The sequence below is a fragment of the Vanessa tameamea genome, chromosome 8 (assembly GCF_037043105.1).
Source record: "Vanessa tameamea isolate UH-Manoa-2023 chromosome 8, ilVanTame1 primary haplotype, whole genome shotgun sequence".
Lineage (NCBI taxonomy): Eukaryota > Metazoa > Arthropoda > Insecta > Lepidoptera > Nymphalidae > Vanessa > Vanessa tameamea.
Window position 1 is genome coordinate 2,498,744 of NC_087316.1, and position 24,701 is coordinate 2,523,444.

Here is a 24,701-nt window from a genome sequence, read left to right on the forward strand (position 1 = left end):
TGATTTTATATATGAAAAAATATAGAGAATTGATACATAAATGACAAAACCATAAGAGAACTTGGCTTTAATTAACTTTAAGAATTGTACATAATAAAGTGACATTACATTTGACAAGATAATCGAATACTATAATTTCTTCATAAATTACACGTCATTCACCCCCTCTAACATTTTCTAACACGCAGCTATAATCTTTTAAATAATATGGAGTTCGTCTTGTCCTTTCGGATCTCCTAAGATGTTGATCCTCAGACGTACTCGGCGTCACAGATTGCATCTCCTGAACATCAATATGCTCCGCATTTATATTTCGGTCTTCTGAGTCATAAAAAACATCTACGATATCTTCTTGTTCTTGCTGTCTTTTTGTAGTCGAATTATTTAATTGTTCTTCTAAATTTTGATCTATGTAGTGTTCTATTGGAGTGGGGAGTGGAGCTAAGTTCCGATTTGAAACTGTTGATTCCCGCCCATTTTTATGTTTCACAAAAGAGTAATAGGGGTTACTTTGTAATAGTTCAACTTCTTCAACATATGGATCGTTTTTATTGCGTATATTTTTTTTCATTAGCACAGGTCCAGGAATTAACCAAGAGGGTAACGATTCTCCATGAGGTGATCTACGAGGATGATTAAATAGTCGTTCGTGTGGAGTTGTATTAATTGGTATACAAAGAAGTGAACGAATTGCATGTAAGGACATTGGTAGAAATTGCTCCCAGCTTTCAATTGGCATTTCTCTTGTGCGAAGAGCAAGTTGTAATGTTTTCCACAAAGTACCATTGAGACGCTCGACTTGACCATTTCCACGTGGATTATAAGGCGTTGTTCTGCTACATGCAATCCCCAAGGAACTTAGAAATTCTGTAAACTCTTTAGAAATAAAAGCAGATCCTCTATCACTATGAATATAAAGCGGTGTTCCAAAAGTGTAAAATAAATCTTTTAAACATCTTATAACAGTTGCAGTTGTTATTTCCTTACAGGCATATGCAAAAGGAAATCTACTGAATTCGTCGATTATTGTTAATAAATACTTATTTGGAGTATTCGATGGTAAAGGTCCTTTAAAGTCAATGTTTAATCGCTCAAAAGGTGCTGTTGCTTTTATTAATTGACCTTTAGATTTCATAAACCGAGGTTTAATTTCTGCACATATTTGGCAAGACTGTATAAGAGATTTTATATCATTCACCGAATACGGTAAGTTTTTCATGCGAACCCAATGCATCATTCTTACAATGCCAGGGTGACAGAGGGAATTATGCAGTTCACGTAATTTATCGACATTCATATGAGCACACACTCTTGATAAAGCATCAGCAACTGTGTTTTCTTTACCCGGACGATAAATTATGTCATATTTAAAACAAGATAATTCGAGACGCCATCGTTCAAGCTTCTCATTTTTTATTTTACTGAAATGATTTTGGTTAAACATAAATGCAACAGAGCGTTGATCTGTTAAAAGTAAAAAATGTTTACCAATTAAATAATGACGCCATTTGCGAAGACTCTCTACAATAGCGCATGCTTCTTTTTCGATTGAAGATTGGCGTTGCTCTGAATCTGAAAGTGTTCTAGAAAAAAAAGCTATAGGTCGCCCCTTTTGAGATAGCGACGCAGCAATCGCAAATTCTGATGCATCAGTCTCAACAGTAAGAATATCATTATCATCAATAACGGCTAAAGTTGATTTTTCTATTTCTGATTTTAATGATACAAAGCAAGTTTTTGCAGTATCATCAATTGGAAAAGATTTAATGCCAATCAATGGTTTTATTTTTTTTGAAAAATTATTGATCCATTTTGCATAGTGAGCGAATAAACCAAGTGTTCGTTTTAATTCACTGTTATTCGTTGGGGGTGGCAGGTCTAATAATGGTTTTAATCTATTAGAGTCAGGCTTGACAGTATTATCTTTAATATTGTATCCAAGCAGATTAATAGAATTGACACCAAATGTAGATTTTTGTTCATTTAAGGTTAAATTATACTTTTTCACAGCAGCCATAAAACAATTTAAGTTTTGATCATGATCACCTTTATCCATTCCACAAACTGTAACATCATCTAAATAGCAAAATGTACCTTTCAAATGTTCTGTTTTAATTATAAAATGTAAAGCTCGCTGGAATGCTGCTACTCCATTTGTAACTCCAAACGGTATTCTTGTAAATTGATATAGATTGCCAGAAGCTTCAAAAGCAGTAAACAATTTTTCTTTTTCTAATATTGGGATTTGATGGTAGGCACTTTTTAAATCTATTTGACTGAAATAATTATATTTTGCAACTTCAGATATTACATTTTCTATATTTGGTAAAGGGTATGCATCTAACAATGTAAATCTGTTAATAGTTTGCGAATAGTCTACTACCAAGCGTTTTCTGTGAATTCCTCCTCCAGCAACAAGGACTTGGGCACGCCAAGGTGAAACGCTGGGTTCAATAACTCCGTCTGCTAAAAGCTTCGAAATTTCAGTATTAATAAAATCGCTATCTTCTTTACTATATCGTCTAGATTTTACCGCTACAGGCTTAATATCAGATGATAAGTTAGTAAATAAAGACACTGGTGGCACAGATGCATTCATAACGTTACATATTTTTAAAGGCTCTCTGTTACCTCCAAATTTAAATTCCAATTTCGAATGATCTTTTAGTATGTCATGGCCAATAATGATATCTGCACAAAGATTGTTAACTATTAGAAGTTGACGTTGTTGATAAATATGATGTTGTAACTTAACTGTAGCATGGCACATTCCTTCTACGAAGGATACATGAGTCAACGATGCTAAAGTAATTGTCTGTTTACAAGGTTTTATTTTTAAATTCATTATTTGTACTAATTTCTTATTGATAAAACTGACGGAGCTTCCTGTATCTATCAAGGCATCAGCGCGTATATTATTTATAAAAATAGGTACGGTAGCATTTTGTAAGCTACTAGGCGATGCAGCTAAGAAACTTTCATGTGAATAATGTAAGGATGTGTCTGTAGTAAGAACATTTACAGTTTGTTGATTACCGCTTCGACAAACCTTAGCAAAATGGCCTTGTTTAGAACACAGTTGACATGTGACTTTAAAAGCAGGACATTTTATTCTTTGATGTATGTTGCCACCGCAAAAGAAACAGCGTCTCCGTTGTGTAGTAGATACAGCCACATTTTGATTAAAATCATTTATATTATTAGAAAATGCATTTAGTTGCGAAGAATTTGTGTTACCAGCAATTATTTCTGAATTTTTTTCTGCCGTTTCTAATGATATAGCTTGATTTAAAGCTTCATCCATAGTAATTGTAATATTTTCTAAAAGACGCTCTCGAATTTTCTGAGAACTTATACCTACAATAAATGCTCCTCTAATCGTTTGTTGTTCGTGTTCTTCGGCAGTAACATTTCGGAAGATACAGTCATGAGCCAAGAGTTTCAAAGCTCGTGAATATTCGCAAATTGTTTCTTCCGGTCGCTGTTTTCTTGTAATTAGTATGTGCCGTGCTAGAACTTCGTTTCTAGGTTTTATGTAGATACTATCAAGTAATTTAATAGCATCTTCGTAAAATTTACAATCACGAATATATGAAAAAATTGTTGGAGCTAAATGATTTACCAACAACATCAGTTTCATAGAGTCAGGAGTATTAGTGGAGATTTCTTCTGATAAAAAATTTGTAAATGTAAATCGCCAATGAGTCCATTTTAAGTCCGAATTGCTAGAATTCGGTTCTATGTCAAATCTGTCAGGTCGGAGATAGCGAGACATTGTGCCTTGTGAAAATGAATGTGTAGTATCGACAGAATCCTCTTGAGACATATTAAAGTTAATTAAATTGATACATAAATGACAAAACCATAAGAGAACTTGGCTTTAATTAACTTTAAGAATTGTACATAATAAAGTGACATTACATTTGACAAGATAATCGAATACTATAATTTCTTCATAAATTACACGTCAAGAATATTGAATAAAGATATGAAATTAAAATGTATAAAGACCAAAATGTATTTACTGTATCCGAAATCAGTAGTTTCAAAATTTTTGAGGCGAATGGCCCCTATTACCACAAGATCGTGCCTATGTCACCCCCACCTTACTCCACCTCTGGTCTGGCGTTGCCAATACTAAGTTACTAACATGAAAGTAGGTAAAAAAAGTCCGTTTTAGTACCTTATCCTCATAATTTAATATTAGAGTGACAATGATCAACTAAATATGCAACTTACAATGCAGGTAACACTGTCAATTTTGAAAACTGTCATCATATTAAGTTGATGTAGAAAGCCAAGACTGATACTTGTACCAGCAAACTTTGATAGTTGTTTTTGTAATTGAAAATAAATTTGTTATGGCAATACTTTTATTTAGATCTGTGGTCTCTCTCACTTAATTCAATTTCTCATTTTATTTTTCTCAATGAGTTTGGGAGGGGTAGAATGCGTGTGTACGTCTTATTCCGGATATAAAGTTTATTTTATTATTATCAGATCGAATAAAAAGGAACATTAAAAATATGTACATCATAGACGTTCTATATAGTGTTCATAAATGCTTGTTTAGTATTTGCCTTTTGTGTTAGTGTCGATAATCATGCAAAATGGCCAACGATCTGTGGTCATGTACCTGTTGTACCGAGGCTCTGACTTGCTGGTTGCGTCTCAAGCTATCGCCCGAGGAGATCGAGCAAAGGTACAGAAGCAAAGAGATCGACAGAATACTTGAGAAAGATAAACAGACGCTACGGCGGCAAGTTAAATTATTGCTACTTGGTGCGGGTGAAAGCGGAAAGTCAACATTCCTGAAACAGATGAGGATAATACACAAAGTGAAGTTCGAGCCGGAACTAGTGCGCGAGTATCAACATGTGATATATCAGAACATTGTGAAGGGCATACAAGTGTTAGTGGACGCGCGGGACAAGCTCGCGATACCTTGGGAAAACCCGAGAAATTTGGACATCGGTCAACAAGCATTGCATTTTAACAGTACGGCTTCGCTGGACAGCCGACTGTTCATGCATTATGCACCGCATATACACTCTCTGTGGTTAGACAGAGCCATAAAGAGGGCCTACGACAGGCGTAGGGAATTTCAATTGGTGAGTACTGCCCCATGTTTATCATGTAAACAAAAGTCATGTAATAGCTTCCATTGTGCTGTCCATGTTTTTTCTTTTGAAGTATATATGGTGATTCAATGAATATTCCAATAGATTTGCATAGTTATTGTTTTGTTGACTTAGGTAAGGTCCTCATCAATAAAACATGTTGATTGTGTTAAGAAGTAAAAAGGAATTATTAAAAAAAAAAATTGACACCATCACAAAACGGGAAAAAACTATGCAGTGATTAAATAAAAAAAAAAACATGATATATTTTGTAAAATAAATTGAACAAAACATTATTATTTCAGATGTGTCATCTTTTAAATGTGTTATTCAATGTTTATAATTCTTTCTAGATATCAATATACTTCAAAATTATTGGGGTCAAACTAATTGACATTTGATTTGATTCATAAACTACACTATTATTACTCCTGATCAATGAACTTTGTTACTTATTAAATAAAAAGACCAGACATTATTATTCAAGTATAAGTTAAAAATATAAACAAATTTAGTCATAATTTAATATAGTATATAGTTACATAATTTACTTGAAGTCCATTAATAATAAAAGTGATTTAAATATAGAATATGATATGCCAGCTATTTTTTTGTTGTTGTTATTTTTATAAATTTTATTTAAATACATCAATATCAATATGATATGAATTGTGTTACCGGTTGTGTTAGCTTTTTCAGGCAATTTAACTCATTAAATGATTAACCCTCCAGCCCCAAAATGTTGTCTGTCTAAGTAACTTACAAGTAATAATTTTTTATGAAATTATAATAGACATACATGCCATTTTTTATTTTTCATCTCTGTATAATTGGTTTTGCCGAATGCCAATTAATCAGTTTTAGAAAAAATCTTCACATTACGAAAAGCTTTTATTTGTCTCTATACAAATTATCAAATAAGTAGTAGTTAAGTAGAATTAAGATTAAAAAAAAGATATAAAAAATTAATATATAACAGTGGTACATTAGCACTTAGCCCACTTCTACTGCTCTTAGCATTGCTAATATATAGTTACCCCCCTCTCCTTGCGTTATTAAACACAGACCACTTACATTTATCATTTCCCTGCTCGCTACCTTATAAGTAGCCAAAATGTAAACAAGATATAAGAATGCCAATTATACGATAGGCAATTATTAATTTTGTAGCCATATGTAAAAATTGATATTTGCCATTAAAATATATATTTGTAGTTAAGTGTTGATATAGTATACATTTTATAGTATAAATACGAAAGTAACTTTGTCTGTACGTTTGTTATCTTGTCATGATGGAACCGGCCGTTATGATATTTTGTAGTTTATCTATTCTGGACTAAGAAAAAATATCGTGGTTGGAGTCGCAGGGAACAGCTAGTCACATATTATTAGACAGCCAAGTTGATAGCACAGTTTTACTGCTAAAGCAGATATATATATGACGTCATCATATATAAATGAAATAATTGTAATTGCGTTTCTTATCTCGTTGGATTAGTCATAGATGTTGCGTCATGCGTTACGCTTGCAAGGTTTCGAACACATGATGCCCGTAAGCAATACCTGAAGTCGTCGATTTTAGATTGGGAATACATGTCTACACAAGTATATTGGTTCTGTTGCAAGTCTTGATCTAGAAAATTGTTAACGTCGATCGAATGCGTATTATATAAATATATAAAAAAAAAAAAACAAAACAGGGCTCAAATTTTCCAATTTATAGGAACACATAAATTGGTCAGGTCACATAAATAGGAACACAAAAATGGCAGTGTCGGAATGAGGACTTCTGATGGTAAGTTGACAACTACCACTTCCTTACACCGTCAGCACGTCGAACCCCGAAACTCGAAATGATTTGTCGAACAATTTTCAAATCAGAACACATTTGTCAAAAGTCCTCCTAACAGTTGAATATTGTTTGTACCTATGTAACAGTAACAGTGTTTTAAAAAATCAATTGAGCCATGAAAACCAACAATAGGATATAAACAGAATAATATATGCATTTATTAAAAAAAAAAAAACAGCTACTTTTTCCCTTTTACTCTATAACGTTGGCATGTTTAATGACTATCAATTCAGTTTTAAACATGTATTAACAATTACAACACTTAACCTTCGCGTTAAACGCGAAACGACACGTTATGGGACATGAAACGTAATTTTTTTTAATTTTACGTTTTTGTACATTCGATAAAAACGTACAATTAAATAGATACATAATTTCGTACACAATGGACTACGTAATCAAGTGTAGAATAAATTTGATGTACGTGCCAAAAAAGCCTCCAGTTTGGAATTCGGTTGCAACTAAAAATAATTGCGTGAATTTTCCTCATTCATTTTGCTAATATTATGTTACTTTTTTATAATATCTACGTGTTTGATGACGGGTATGTTTATAGTGATTTAAATCAAGTGGAAATGATGGAATATGAATGTGATCTTTCTTTGATCTTGATCAGATATTTCCATTAGTAAGGATTCTGTGTGTCGTCGTCGAAAACCCAGTTTAGTAAAAATTATTATAGAATTTCTTAAAATAAAAATATTTTGAAAATAAATTTAAATGAACTGCATAAACTATTTCAGTTTCTAAAAAATGTTCACCTAAAATGTATCGATCGTCTAAACCATTTTTACAAATCAAATAGAGGAATGCCTAATCGAAATCAATGTCATTCATGTCTTACAAGACTTTTGCATCGTGATTTTATAACATAAGTTATTTTAAAAGTTTACCTTAGATTAGCAATATAGATTCTACCGAGATGAACGGACAGGGACCGATGTAGTTACTCTTTTCCATCAATTATATTGATTTAATACATTGTGATGGTATATTTGGAATAAATATGGACATAACAACATGGAAAGATAGGTGAAGTTTAATTATATCGTATCGATAATACAAAAAACAACATTACCGATCATTTGAAGTTCAAAGATTCTTCAAATACAAAAAAATATACATCAATTCCAAAGATAGTCAAACATTGTTTGTGCTTCCTCAGCATTACTTTATTCCCTCTCACAGTATACCTATTCTGTTAGAATAAACTCGAAACTGACCGCAGAACACGAACGTGAAATATCAGAATGTTATATGCGTACTGCAACATTGATTATAATGTTCTTAACATTTAAAGGATACGCGTTTTAAAATAGGTTATCGGTGTTGGTTTTCAACCGTTCACTAGTGAGTTACGGTGAGAGATTCTCACAGAATAGCACTGCAGCTCGTAAAAGTCGATCGGAAAAAATATATGCTATAAAATATATATTTTTAAAAATTTGTTAGTTTTTCAGCTACCTTCTTGAATTTCGTTATAATATAAATAAAACCGATAACGTCTGAATGGAAAACCTCACAAATTGTAAATATTTAACGGCATTTTCTAGTTACAGAAAAGGTTTAAAATTAATGTTGTGTTGAAGTTCATTTTGTAAGTTTGGAAAGCTTTGACAAATTTATCTCCGATTAGTTGACATGATAATGTCACAAATAATATGGAACTTATTAAACATTTTATATACTTAGTATAAAACTAGGAACTGTCATAAAAAGCATGTCCGTTATTAGAAAAACAGACATTAAAACATACATCTTTGCAATGTTTTGTTTGTGCTGTGTTACATGTGATTCAATTTTAAAATGTATGACAGATGAATAAGAACCCAAAAAAAATCATTACTTTAACTGTACTTTTGAGTAATTTATATGATTAGTAAGATGATAAAAAATAATTAAAATATATGCATTTGTTTACAAATATTCTCATCTCTAACTCCCATAAAAATGTTTGATTGAAGGAATGCTTGCATATAAAATTACTTTTAAAACAAAGGATTTATTTTATTGTGTTTCTGCCTCGTAGTTATAAAGTTTAAATTTGCTTCGAGTTCCAGTTAGGGCTGTCAGAGTATTAAATTTTAATTTTATTAAACAGACTAGCTTTTAAATCTTGCATGATAAAGGAGTAGCGTGTCTTGATATTTTATTGCACAAACGACACAGTTTCTGTTCAACGAATGTCACAGAACCTAGCGTGTCAGGTATTAAAGTGGATCGTGATATATTAGTTTATGTGTAACGGCTTTACTACACGATGTGCGCATATGCGCAATAGAGCACCAACGTTGCCTACAGTACAGATGGTCCTGTTGTCCGCATTGCTGACGGCTTGCCAGAATAAATGCAAAGTAATAAATATCCCTTTTGGCATGAAATTACAGAGGAGCAAAGTATTAATGATTATTAATTTATTAAGATTGATTATTGTGATTTTCATCAAATATCGTCGATCATCAATGAGTTAGTATCTATATTCAAAACGTTAAAAGATTTGTGAACTAAAAATCTTTATACAATTTATTAAGATACCAATGAATTTGAGAATATTAACATATTTAAAAACAAACTTAAATCGCACGTGTTCTTTTCAAACATGAAATGGCATTTTCATGTATACAATAAAACGTACGAAACATGTAAATCTCATTATAAACGAACAGACTTATCTTATAAGACATAAACTTACCTAAACTCGTGATGAAGCAGAGATAAAAGGAATTATATATCAATTACTATTAAACGTTGGTGGTGTATTGGTCAGCAAAGTTGCCTTCCAAGCGCTTGATCTGGTTTCGATTCTCACCAAACGCACTTAAATTTTGCATAATCAGTAATCTAGTAATCATTTTTAAGTTTATTTGTGCATAATTAGGGCCTTATTGTTAATAATTCTATTATTTCTGTTGATAAGTATTTAGTAGGAAAGTAAATTATTCCTGTTCTAAGCCCTAGGACCGATGAAATAATTCTCGACGCATTGCAGCAGTTCTAGAATTAAATTTGCATTCATTAAGAACTAGTTGTGTACGATATGACCATTGGCTTCCGATATTATTAACAGTGTTATAACTATATAATATGATATTGATAGCTTTTAAAGTACTCCGTTCTTTTAAGCGTTTAGTATTAGTTGGAAATATTAAAACGAATGTTTTTCTTCAGCTAAGGGGAAAGTTAGGAGTTTATTTCACCTTAATCTATAGCCTATTCAAACCATAAGACATGACAAGACAAGAACCAACATAGATACATTCACATCGAATTAACGCCATATCATTGGCCGAGAGAGTTTTTTTATGGATTTGCGAAAAAATGACGCTTTCAAACGTCGACCAAGCAGCTATCGGAACTTTGGAATTTAAATTGGAGTGGATGTAAGTAGTTAAGTGGAATGGTGTTGTGTTATAAATAATTATTTAATTATTATTATTATTAGTATAAGTATTATAAATTCATATATATTAAGCAAAAACTGTTAGTGTGTACAATATAGTTGAATTATTAGACGTATTACGTAAAGCTAAGGTTTGTTTATCTTTATTTTTTTCTTCTATTGCAATAGACTATAGTTCGAAAGGTTAGTTAGATAATAAACTATCTTAATATTTATATGCTTGGTGTTGGTAGTGTAAATAATGTTAATTCAACTGGTTTTTTTTTTTTTTTATTGTCACTGAAATTTTGTATAATTTAAAGTTTATAAATATATTTATCGCGTTATGTTGGTTACTGTAACGTTCAATGAGAGAATAACAAAAAATCGTGTAAGATCATATATCTTTAGTATTTCTGTGAGTCTTGTTAATTAAAATAAAAAAATGTTATACAAAGTTTTAAAATAGACCGGTCGATGTTTTTTCCCCTCGTTTTAAGCCAAGAATTCCAAGAAATTTAGTCTTAATTTATTCAGTTGTATGGGTTCGAAGACGAAAACATAGGCTCCATAATTGACGCACCGTTTCTTAGAATCCGGCTAACATGACGTTAATCGAAGTTTATCTTCAACACAAAACTTTACAAAAGTGATTATTAACTATTAAGGCGCATTCTTATCGAATGCATGCTATATTCATAATGCATACTTCTAAAGCAGATTATAAATATTAATTTAAAATTAGAAGAGTATTACATTCGTTTTTCCGTTTTAGCCAAGAATGAGACATAATGATCGAACTTAAACTTATAATTACAAGGATGTAGCGCTTTTATTTTTATCTATCCGTATATTTGGAGTAGGCTAGCGTACAAGGGCGTCATTCGTTAACCCAGGGATGAAGTCAATAAAAAATAAATTGGGTTTTAATGTCAATAATATCTTAGTTGTCTGAAGTTTGGCAGTGTTGCAGTTACATGCCTCGGATGGCAAGTTAAGTTTGGCTCTGCATCTGAATTGAAAGCCTACATCCTTTCTTGAAGTTCAAGCTTACTTCGTAACAAATTTCATCCAATTCAATTAAGTAGGTTGGCCGTGAAAGAGCAACAGACAGACAGAGAAACAGATCTAATTACTTTCGCATTTATAATATTCGTATATGTAAAAAAATGCACTTTTTAATATATTCATGTGCAAATATCAACCTATCATTACCTGCTATATTTCGTTTGTGTCTGAGGTCTATAGTTTGCTTTGAGATTGCTTATAAAGTAATAGACTATGTCCCACTGCTGGGCTGTAGTCTTCTTACCTTTTCGGAGAGATAGCTGTTAGACTGTTAGGTTTGGTTTTATACGAAATTATAGTCTTGCAAATGTATGGTCCCTTCCTACCCATAATTACTACATGTTTTGTTTAAAAAAAATTAAACAACCACTATATTTAACGCAGGACTAAAGATTTATAACGATAAGCGCACCAAAATCATGGCGATCTTTTTTACGAGGCGATTCTTTAAGCTTTATATTTTAAGAGACTTTATATTTTAAGAGTCGCTTCTCAATATGTTTCCAACAATATGTTTATTCACAATAATATAGATCTTTTGGATAGAAGCGGTGGCAATAATTTAAAAGACACGAGGAGGAAAGGTAAACTAATAACGCCTTGTTTCTGACTCCGCAAAATTAATACATCCTTCGTTTCTATAATAAGATTCGACAGTTATTTTAAATTGGCCTATTAAAAACTTAAAGCCCATGTCATAAAATATTCATAAATATGTCATATTATTCAATACAAGATAAAAAAGCGTGGACGTATTTTTTATTGATAATTTGTTACATTATTAAGGCCTAGATACGTGAAATGATTCAATTGATTTAAATACTAACAGAAAAAAAAAAATTAGTATACATATGTTATTTTTTACTTTTTTATGTAATAGGCAAACGGGTTAATAGGCTACCTGATTGTAAGTGGTCAGCACCGTCCATAGACATTGACACTGTAAGAAATAAACACTATTCCTTATCACACCAATGCCCCACCAACATTGAGAGCTAAGATATAATGTCCCTTGTCCATTTTCCAACATTCACTCAATTTTCAAACCGGAACATAACAATACTTAGAGTTGCTGTTTGGCGGTAGAATATCTGAGTGGGTTGGACCTACCCAGACGTGCTAAATTTGTTAACATTAATCGTATTCGTCATCTTATTCGTCTCCAAATTATGTTAAAAGTTGTAATAGAAATAAATATGCAAAGTACCTTCTTAATTTGTTATTATTAGCTTTTTTTCGTAAGATCTATGTAACAAGATTTTTAATTTATATTGATGTATTAAGTAACAAAAATACTAAATGAAACTTCGGCCTATTTTTGTAGTCTATCATTTTAAATATTATTTACGTAATTGATACGCGTAAAGTGCGACGCAACCCCTCTGTCTCTAAATAAATCAATTCGGTGCGAGACGAATTGTGCTGAATTGACCTGTGACACTTTCTTCTGCAAATATAGGACACCGGGGGTGTGAGGTTACCGCGCCGCATATTTATCCGCCTATTGTGACGTCTAAACTTATAACGGCTAATCGATCAAGGATAAAGGCGTTTAGTCACCTCTTAAATTAAATGTAAACCTACTACCGATCGGAATGTAGAGTCTACCGATAAAAAGCGGAAAGATACCCAGTAGTGAATTGTTTCTTCCTATTTAAATAGTGTTATCGTTTATAGGTTAAAAAATACGCTCAAATTATTTATTATCCTTCATGAAAATTAACAAATTCTAACACGTAGTTTTATCCTCTATGGTCTTCTAGCAACTACTTAGCCTTATATATATATTAGAGTATTTTTTAACATAAGATTTTATATATCAGGCCGAAATAAAACATCAATATATTATATGTCTAAAAAATTGTATGATAATAAACAATTCAAAGCTTTATGATGCCCGCTTGTAAAGCGAGTAGCTCTCAAAAGAAATAATTCATACCAAGCAGATAAAGGTAAAATATACATTTTTATAGTCATAATTCTTTTTGTTGAATCGTGACCGTGGAAATAATAATCGACCAATAGCAGAAGCCTTTTATTTTATGATTATTGGACGAGCGGGCGTAATTTTTAATATGACAGTGTTGGATCATGTCCATACTCTATCATTAGGTATTATAATGAATGGCGCAGGACTATACAACGACAATTATCCGTATGATTTCATAGCTTTTGCCATTATAGAATCATTTCGTTTGTTAAAAATGATTCACTATTAGTGTAATTTAATTTTACATAACCGTGGAAATGAGTAACAAGTTTTATATATGTTTATGTTAATACGTTTATTTAAACCTGTTTTGTATCTATGTTGCCTGATCCAAATACATAATGATATAAGATCAAGTCATTAAATTTTTTTTACTAACTTTGTATCGTTTTATGTATTTACGTACTACGTACTTAAGACCCTTTGGTTATTGTGCTATTTTATTGTAGTTGCTTTCTTGACAATCATTTGAAGGTCGGTTTCATGCAACTACGTGACTATAAATTCATAATTGGATTGAACTTAATATGATTAATGTTATGTAAATAAATAAATGTAAGAAAACTTAATTTATCGTACTTAATTTCGTAATTGATGTTTATGATTTACTAGCTAATCGTCGCGGGTTCACACGGGTACCGTACTTATTACTTAAACAACTTATAAATGGAAGAACGATTTTTTTTTTTAATTTATCGACTTGGAATATTTAAATTCACGGCTCTTCTCTGCTGTAATATGCATGTTTTGGACATATAAACACATAAAACTTCCTCTTGATAAAAACCGCATTTAAAATCCGTTGCGTATTTTTAAAGATCGTAACTGTCCAGACGGCGGAAAGCGACTTTGTTTTATACAATGTAGATATGTTTTATTGAGATCAGTAATAAGATGAGTTAGATTAATTTATATATTATTGGGTTTAAATTGCAAAATTATATCAAAAATTTACACACAGCTAGACTTCAGTATGTAGGTATGGTGCTGATGGTGCTTTCATAGTGAACCTTTGGCATGCATGTAGTGCAAAGTTACAGTGGAATCAAAGTTTTGAAGTTAAAATCAATTTTTTGAGTAAGAGAACATTGACTTGGCATTCAAAAGAATCGGACTGTAGTTATGTTTCATTACATTTTTCTTAGTTGCATTAATTAAAATTAATTTGAATTCTTCGCTAGCTCCGAATCTCTTAAAGAGATTATTTTATAATATTCAAATAATGTAAATTATATATTTGAATTATGCATAAAAATATTATCTATGGTATTATGATCAACTATGGTGAATTAAGTAGATCTCTAAGCTGGTCATTCGAGTTTGGACAGGCTGAATTTGAATTAAACCAATTATAACGCAGGAAAGAGGTCATTTAGACCGAACAAAGCACATCTTTATTACAAATCATTTCATCATAGCTTATAAGATTATTCAATTCGTTTTGTTATAGAATATACATATAATATGAATATATTAGTCATTACACCTTCCCAGTTAAAGGTTCGACTCGGGCTTATCGTCATTTATTTCACAATAATCACTTATTACAATTAACACGTAAAACTATTTTGTAATCTATGATTTCCAACATAAGATAAGATTGTTATCAATTAAATAGCGATTTGAATTTGTTTTAGGTGCATTCGTTCCATTCAATGATGTTAATTGAATCGGTTAATAGGGAATAATTATGACCATTAGCAGAAGAATCCATGATTCTGGAACAATGGATGTACTGATTTCGTAGTGATGACATTGACTAGCTATTAACCCTTTGGTTGCGCATATAACTAACACTATAATTAACATTAGTGTACTTCGTACTAAGTGCGGAAGTGTATTTTTCATTCTTACTTATCGGTACTTGGTGTAAGGGCCTTTTGCGAGCTCGTCTGGGTAGGTAACACCCGCTCATCACATTTACTGCGACACGGTAGTGCTTAGCATTGTCGTGTTGTGTTTGAGGTGTGATCGAGCCAGTGTAACTACAGGCACGAGGGACATTAATTCCCTGGGAAGGGGATGTAACGGTTGGTTAATATATCTTACAGTTCCTATGTCTATGGGCAGTGGATCTTCTACCATAAGGTGATCTATTTTCAAGTCCTCAATAATCATAAAAACGGCCACGTCTTTTATGGTTCCGAGAGCGAAAGTTTACTTTATATCGATAAATAAAAAATAGTATTGTGATAATTACAACGAATTCACGCGATGTACGAATAAATGTAACGATTTAATTATGTTTTTTAAAAATCAGTCTATTTACATGTAAATGATTTCGTCGTAAGTGCTATTTTAATCCATTCACGTTTTCTAAATATACGCTTCGTGTTTATTCCATCAAAACATCCTCTTAACGTCTTTCCTTTGTTTTTTTTTATTTACCTATTTGATATATTATGAACAAATATGTTCTGTTTTTAAATATGATGTAATATGCGTTTTTTTACTTCAATTGTTTTTAAAAAAGTCTATTGTATATTCATTTATGTTTATAATTAATAACTAACCAGTATTAACGATGTTTGGATTTCTGTTCTTATAATAACGGTCTTATTAAATACGTCTATTATGATTTCTCTCTTTTTGTCATTACTGTTGAACCGAACCACACCCTCAATATCATAGTCAAAGATGTTTTCTTTGATTGTAGAATTTGAAGAATTATATTTTACGTTTCGTTTTAAAATACGACATTTGATATTATCAATTTTGCCGACATTCACCTGTTCGTTGCTGTTGAAAACAGGAAAGTGTTTCAACCATCGATAAGATTGTTTAACTTGCATTTTATCACCGTCGCAAATATATGCTTTGTATTTACCCGTTTGCCGTGTCGCAGTTAATTTTTTTTTGATTAAACTTAGTTTGAAATTTTTATGCCCATTCTTTAATAAATTTTAGATACAAAATACTCATCACGGGTAATTATTTCAACATAAATTCTTGCATTAAATGAACTAAGTTAGTGAAAGCACTAACGAAAATGTCTCTCATAGAAAATGATGTTAAATAAACAGTGAAAAAAAAATCATCTTGCTTAGTATATATATGTAGGTAGCCAATACGTCTTAACATTTTATACGTTCTAATGTTTAACCGTTAAACATTTGCGTACTATATATTTGCATTACAGTGTGAAAATATCATAACATTGATACACGGTGCAGTTACGTGACGCACTAGAGCAGTGACTGGTCAGTTTGGGCCGTGTTTGGGCCGTCAGTTTTCATTGTGAACGTCGAGTCCACTGGTTGTAGGTGTGACCTCATCAACATGACATCCTTTATTGCCTTAAACGCTTACTTTATTGTACTTAACAGCATCTTAAATTATTCCAACATTTTCTTTGTCTGTCGTTTTCAAGGAAATACCTTCTGCAAATGTTTGTTTTCTTTCAACGCTTTTGGTTTTACTTCGTTAAATATCTACGAATATGAGTGAACGTTTTCTTTGTATAAATATTGTTCGGTCAACAAAGAGACATTAGATAGGTAGGTATGTCGTACGCGAAGACGATCTGAATGATTTGAAGGCTGAATAAGATGATATTCAATGAAATGCGTTGTAAGGTACGAACGGTTTCGAGTTCATTCAATTTATTTTTGCTCATTTAGGCTAATCGTCTTGCACTAGAATTCTAACCGTATGCTGTTTATTGTGCGTCTAATACGTTAGTTTGTACTTAGTCTCGTTCAGACGTTAACCGATTAGGTTTGGATTAAAAATATTTCAAAGATCAGAGTCGAGATCAATTTATTTTTAAAATACTGTGATATCGTAAATCCTAATATACACACATAGATCGATAGAGATGATGATGATGAATAATCTAGAAACAAAGGAAAAAAACTTATAAAGATGTTACACACAATGTTATTCAATGTTACAATTCCTTGGAGTATCTTTTTTTGACATTATATGTCAATTCAAATTATTCGCAACCTCATTTGTATTTTTAAGTTTTTTGTGTTAAACGGAATTACACATTACGTTTAACAAGTCAAACAAGGGGCATTGTTGCAGACACAACAGACTCGCATCTTAAATCCCACGTTTTGCGGAGCATTGACTTTTTAAGGATTATTTACTAGCCCTATTCCTGTGAAAAAGTTTATACGCTCTCCTGTCATTGTGATTTAATATAAAAAGTAACATATAGTTCACTAAGAACGCTGTTGAATTTTTATTATATCAATCTCGGAAACCATTATATTTTTTGAAGTTAAAAGGTTAATGCGGTCCTGCAATTTGAATGTCACAAATAAAAATTCTTTCGCACGTAATATCACTTGAATCTCGTTTACCTACAAACGTCTTTCGATGTGTGAATGTAACTTTAAATGAATGTAAATATAAGTAATGCCTTTTGGCAACTTCAAACCTCAATGGAAGTTAGTATTGATTTTCCCGAACGTTGCATGTTTCAATCCAGACGTTTTAGGGCAAACGGGGTCTGCAGTCTTGTTATATAGTTCTAATATTAATTAAAATGTACATGACTATGAAATATATGTAGCAATGACAGTTTTATTTAACAATTCAATTCTTTTCGGATATTCTAGTATATTGTATTTTTTTGTAAGGTCTACTTAGATTTACTACACAATAGATATCCGGTAAAATTATCGGCCTCGATACTTTATCTTTTCTATTCAATAGCTCAGGCTGCGTCAATGGTTTAAATTTCTTCCCGTTTATTATCTGGTAAAGCGTATCTCTGTCAGTGTGTTGTTCGTAATGAATCTTTTTCAGACCATCTATCACGTATTAACTATCGAATCGATTATTATTGGTATTGTCACTGATTTTGTGACGAATCTGACAACGGTACGGTATGAAGTGTTCATACACTACGTGTAAAATAAATAGCAGAAGACGACAGCTGATGTTTAATAAACGGTACTATTGTGAGTTAAGTAGGTATATTATAGAAGTTAAAATTTTTTTTTTCTATTTTCAGAGTGACTCGGTGAGCTATTTCTTTGGGGAGCTCGAGCGTATAGCGCGGCCGGACTATGTGCCCTCTCATCAAGACATCCTTCACTGCCGGAAAGCCACTAAGGGCATCACGGAGTGTACCATCAATATCAACAATGTGCCATTCGTATTCGTCGATGTCGGCGGTCAGAGGACGCAACGGCAGAAATGGACGCAGTGCTTCGATTCTGTCACGTCGATACTGTTCTTAGTGTCTTCGTCAGAGTTCGATCAGGTCCTGTCTGAAGATAGGTATGTTTGATTTGCGTTCAATATAATTATTAATTAGTTTCTAATAAAGTTATCGCCTACTCCCCTCTCGAGGACACGGTTTCCTGTTTATTCCACTATGCTGCTCCAATACGGGTTGGTGTTTGAATGGTACTCATGTGGAACAATTTCATCCGACACGTTTTTTTCCATCACCGTTGAGCACAAGATGAATTTATAATCTATACATATAATGAAATTGGAGTGTCTGTTTGTAATATTAAAATAAGCGCTTTTTACTGAATGCATATGTACACGGTACATGTACCAAAACAATTTTTGTACAATTTTTGTCTGTCTGTCTGTTTGTTCCGGCTAAACTCTGGAACGGCTGGACCGATTTTGACGTGACTTTCACTGGCAGATAGCTGATGTAATAAGGAGTAACTTAGGCTATTTTTATTTTAGAATAATAATAAAGCCACGCTGTAATGTCCAAATACTGTCCAGTACTGCGCACAGCCTCGCGCATGCCACCACTCGGTCACGTCGGGTGCCTCCCAACAAAGAGTTAATATCACATAAGCTGCCTAATACAGAATTAATAAGTTATAGTAAAATCTGTGAACTGAACTTATTTGTTAAATGAAAACGTGCACGAAGTCGCGGGCACAGCTAGTCACAAATAAATCACATAAACCGCACCTCTTGTTTAAATTCATATGTTCCAGCTACTGGGCCATTACTGCCGACTTTAAATCGCGTTTTCGATAAAAAAAAGGTAACAAGTATTTATTAGGTTTTTAAGTGGTTAATTTGTGTTTTTTATTTGTAATTTAGGTATACAGAAAAATGTGCCATCCGATGGTAAGTGGTCACCATCGCCCATAGACATATGCCCACTTAGCCCACAAGTTGTGTTCCGGACACAACTTGTAGTCAACACTAAGAATTGCTGTTCAGCGGTAGCATATCTGATAAGTGATCGGTACCTATCCAGACAGGCTTGCACAAAGCCGTACCACAAAGTTTCAAATTTGATTAAATGAATAAGTACATGCGTGTATTGAATTAATTTATGAACGATGTTTCCTAACACAATGAAGACGTTGGAGAAATGAACACAATAACAGCAGATAAAACTTTTGACTTGCAGTAGTAACAAGTGAAGGAGTATAGTAATGTCCCAGAGTTGGTCTGTATTCGGAGGAAATGTTCGGAGTTTGTTTGCGTTGTGTCACTGCGGGTAGTTAGATAAACGTTTACAAACAAAATGTAGTTGTCTTTATGACGTTATTCTTCTGTTATATATTACTTGTTTTTAATAAGAAGCCGTTTATAGACATTCCCCTTACAGACATACCCTTAAAATCAAAATACAAAGTGAACTGTTTGGCGTTATATTTCATTTGAACACGAATTCGATTAAGACTCATCAATTAATTGTGTTACCTGTTTAACTGTCGGAAAAGATTAACTACTGATTTCCTTGTCGGTTCTTCTCGGTAGAATCTACATTCAGTAGGTCTGTAACAAGAATCTCGAAAATCAGCGCAGATGACGAGCTTAAAATGTCGGGATGTGATATGCGATATAGACTATAATAAAAAATACACGTATCAAAATGCCGTAACACCGTAAAACGGTTGTCAAAGTTTGATGAGTGAGATACGAAGGGATTTTTTACAGAATCGCTGAATTTGAACAGATGGTAACTTTACCTTTAATTTAACTTGTAAAACGACCATTCGCAAGAGCAACACTGAGTATATTTTGATTATGTCACATCGACGATTAAAATAATCATTAATTATATATATATATATATATATATATATATATTATATTTGTATTCTCAATCAAAACGTTTATGAATTGCTAATTCGCATCCGCAGGCCGGTCGTGCGAATACTATAATCCATTCGACTGCAGTGTCGGTCATACTAATTATCCATCTGTCTTGAGTTACGTCTGTTTATCTCATAAGACACCTTGTCTTATTTATTATTCATATAATTCAGATGTAATAATAATTAATTTATGCTAAAATAAAACCATACGATCATTTTAACTAAAGATAATCTTATTTACATCTCTACAATGTAACGGTTATAATTGATATTGTACTCAAGTCTATTTGAAAAGTAATTCGTTTTGTTATCGTACAGTTGAATTGATTGAATCATACATTTTTGGAACTAAGTTCTTTTACGCGGTTTACGGTAGAGTGAACTGGCAGAAATCGTCTCTTTTTTTTAATATATAAACTTATAAATATACTGTGATATGACATACATTTATTTGTAATGTAGTAGTCTAGGTTATCTAGGAAAATAGTCAACGAACGGCATTGCAGTGAGATTGGCCATCTAGAATGCTGATGCGATACCGATTTTAAAATATTTTTTAATAATTCGTCAACCAATAAAAATTTACGTTAGTTTTTATTTATTTTACTTAGCTATAAATATCAAAAAAATAATACATAATTTTGTCATCAGTCAGAATGTCGTAAGTCAGCAATAGCTGACTCGCGTGTATATAAAAAGTATGTACGTTCCAAAGTACGCCCCGACATGCACATGTATATCATATGGTGTGAATAAAATCAAAAGTAAATAATACTATCGCGTTCAGTTCAAATGTTTTTTTAACGGTGTCATTAATATTTTTATTGGTACGTAAATATATAACGGTTACGGCATCGTAAATATAAGATAAAAAGTCCCTTCATCAAAGATATCACGCCAGTTCTCGACCGCTAAGTTACGTTATATTTTAAATATAGGCAGGTATGTGGATTGATTAGTTTGAGCAAGTTTGATTATGCAATCGGTGTCACAGATTATCTGTGACTGATCAGGAAATATTTAAATTACTGGATGAATTATATGATTTAGGAATCAGTGATAGGATTGGATACGTTTTTTATCATTCAATGTTCTAAATATTTCAATGAGACTATAAATTGATAGAAAAAAATATTTTCTTAGGCTTTGTGCAAGCGAGTCTGGGTAGGTACCTCTCAGTCACCATATATTCTGCCAAGCAGTTCCTTCGTATTGTTGTGTTCCGATTATAATTGTAAGTGAGCTAGTGTAACTACAGGCACAAGGGAGTTAAGGCATAACGACTTAGGTCCCATGATTGCGCAGTGGAGATATGAAGAATGGTTAAAAAACGGCGCCAATGTCTATGGCCGGTGATGACCACTCACCATCAGGTGTCTCATATGTAGTCGACATATTCCATAAAAAAATAATAATTTTAAAAACCAAGCTTTTCTATACAAAATCTCATGTCATGCTGTTGATTAATGAGGGGTTCCTTTGTCTGAAGGAAATACTGGTTGTTAAATGAGCTGATTTAATTGCCATAAAAAAGCATTCTCATCGGATCTGAAGCAATATTTAAAATTTCATTTCCGTAGAATGAGAGGGACTGGTTCTAAACCATCTTGTAAGACTTGATCAAAACACTAACAAGTAAACATTACAAGTTTAATAAAAGCTCGTCAGACACCCCGGACATATTTTTCGGCAATACATGTTGAAAATGTTTTCATTCTGTTAAATAATGTTCGGCACTGCGGCAATGTAACGCAGTCGCACGAGGCGATGCCATTAACTCTGACATTGCGTTACTTTGGTAACTGAATGTAATACTATTATAGTATTACAGTCACTATAAACCTAACAAAAGCTGGACAGACCGGATACGTAAATCATCTTTAATAGCAAATGTAATTTCTGATCAAATCCTCTGAAGTTTGGAAATTGTTCATATATTCTTCTCTGGTTCTTTTGAATCGTCAACTACCATACCCAGTAGTCATTAATTTCCGAAAATTAAACTAGATGGGTAATTAAATATACTCGAACTAATATTGATATCCTGTGTGAAAATCAATGAAAACGAACTCCGAATATTTTATCGTCTACATAACATTGTTCCGTACTACAAATTTTTTAATGTAAAATTGCTCGAATATCCGTTCTCTAACCTCCATACGATAGTGACGTAGCAGACTCAGCTTCTGTCGATATAATCGTAATCTCCTCGTTTTAATCTTCTAGTGCAGTGTATTAATAATAAAATATAAACAGGCATAGGTTAAGAAAAAAATCGACATCGGGGAATTTATACCAAGGCCAGCACGTTCAGTACGTACTCATTATTTCCTGTAATATTCGCATAGGTAGGTCGTGCTGACGTATAGCTGATTTTTTTTCGGCACCGCGTTAGATGTTTTGCCATTTTATATTTTAGGTATTTTATTAATATTTCTTAGTCATACTATGAGTAATGTTCTTTTGTAAAGTAAGCATGAATTGTTTTTAAATTAAATAACTTTTAAAGTTGCAAATTAATTCTATTAAGGATTTGAATTTTTGTTTTTTGTTTATTTGAATTCATACCTTATACATGTAGTAAACGTAGTCATCATCATCCTCCTGCCCTTATCCCAATTTTACTTGGGGTCGGCGCAGCATGTCTTCTTCCATACTTCTCTGCCGGGCGTCATCTCACAAGTAACATTCTTTCTAACCATATCGTCTTTCACAGAATCCATCCATCGTTTCTTGGGTCGTCCCCTACCTCTATATCCATCCATATCCAACCTCTCAAAACCTTTCTCACAACATGATCCTCATTCCTCTGCATAACATGCCCATACCAAGACAGCCGGTTTCCAGATAGCTTCTCGGTTACCGGTGCCACTTTCAAACTTCCTCTTATGAACTCATTCCTTACTCTATCCATTCGCGTAACACCACACATTCCTCTCACCATTCTCATTTCCGCCACATGCAATTGTCTTTCAGTCATCCCTTTTATAGCCCAACACTCTGATCCATATAGAACAGCGGGTCTGACCATGGTCTTATAGATCTTCCCCTTAAGTTTAAGGGGAATACGGGGATCACAAATTGTTTCCGTAACCTGCCGCCATTTCATCCACCCTGTGTTAATCCTGTGCTTCATCGTTCGATCTATTTCGCCATCGCCTTGAATGAGTGAACCGAGATAAACGTAGTATTAGTTTTATATGATTTAGTGCGATAATTAAAATACGTTCTTTAAATTATGGGATAACATAGTTTTTATATTAAAGCAAAATATTATAAAATGTAATAAACAAAATGTATCTTTTTTACGAACTTTTATGTGTGTGTTAGTATCTACGAACTTAAATGTTCACAGATTTGTAACAGGTGACAAAAAAACAACAAGTAAAATTTATATACATTTAAACTTTTTTATTAAACAGGTCATTTATTTTTAACTATCTTATAGGTTAAAATATTCACTTGACTGATTCCTTTTATTTTAATGTTACAGGAAAACAAATCGTCTCGAAGAAGCGCTCAACATTTTCGACACGATCGTGAACAACGTAAACTTCAAAGGCATCTCTATAATACTCTTCCTAAATAAGTCAGATTTGCTCGCGAAGAAAGTGGCCAGCAAGGAGACGGACATACGCTGGTACTACCCCCAGTTCACAGGTGACCCGCACAATTTGAGAGACGTGCAAATGTTCCTGCTCAATATGTTCGCGAACGTTCGAAGGGAACCAAAGACAACCCTATACCACCACTTTACAACAGCCATAGACACGCACAACATAGAGGTTGTGTTCAATTCAGTCAAAGACACAATTCTTAATCGCAATCTCGAATCTCTAATGTTGCAGTGACGTGGTAGACACTAAGAACATTTTGAATTGTGATAAATTAAAAAAAAAAAATACTGAATTCCTCTTTCCGTCTCCCCTAGATGTTTTAACGTTCTGTTGTAATTCCTGTTTCTGTTGTCTGCATAGAAGCACTTTTAAAAGACAAAAATATACGTGATTTTTTTTTTTATTTATTGGGCCTCGCCTACGGCCTACTTTCTGTAGTATGTAAAAAATGCACGTTTACCGATTTTGTTATTACGGTAATCAATGTATAGTCTTATCATATTGTAATGATATAATTGTATATCTGTTTATTTATGACCAAAAATGTAGATTTTGCACTCGTATGATGATCACTTTTTGATAACTTTACGTATGTATCAACGCTTTGTAATTGTTTTTATAAATTTTAAGAT

General features: G+C 32.6%; 1 protein-coding gene across 1 annotated transcript; it reads left to right on the forward strand.

Moving 5' to 3' along the window:
- Nucleotides 1–4,373: 4,373 nt before the first annotated feature.
- Nucleotides 4,374–24,443, forward strand: LOC113396326 (guanine nucleotide-binding protein subunit alpha homolog). The gene is made up of 3 exons (XM_026634232.2): nucleotides 4,374–5,111; nucleotides 18,376–18,644; nucleotides 23,946–24,443. The coding sequence occupies exons 1-3, from the start codon at nucleotides 4,611–4,613 to the stop codon at nucleotides 24,301–24,303; spliced, it is 1,128 nt and encodes a 375-aa protein (XP_026490017.1). The 5' UTR covers nucleotides 4,374–4,610; the 3' UTR covers nucleotides 24,304–24,443.
- Nucleotides 24,444–24,701: the final 258 nt, after the last annotated feature.

Excerpts from the sequence above, each read along its gene's own strand:
- LOC113396326 (XM_026634232.2), top strand. The coding sequence starts at position 4,611 with ATGGCCAACGATCTGTGGTCATGTACCTGTTGTACCGAGGCTCTGACT. Across the intron at positions 5,112-18,375 it reads GGCGTAGGGAATTTCAATTG|AGTGACTCGGTGAGCTATTT; the intron begins GTGAGTACTGCC and ends TTCTATTTTCAG. Across the intron at positions 18,645-23,945 it reads CAGGTCCTGTCTGAAGATAG|GAAAACAAATCGTCTCGAAG; the intron begins GTATGTTTGATT and ends TTAATGTTACAG.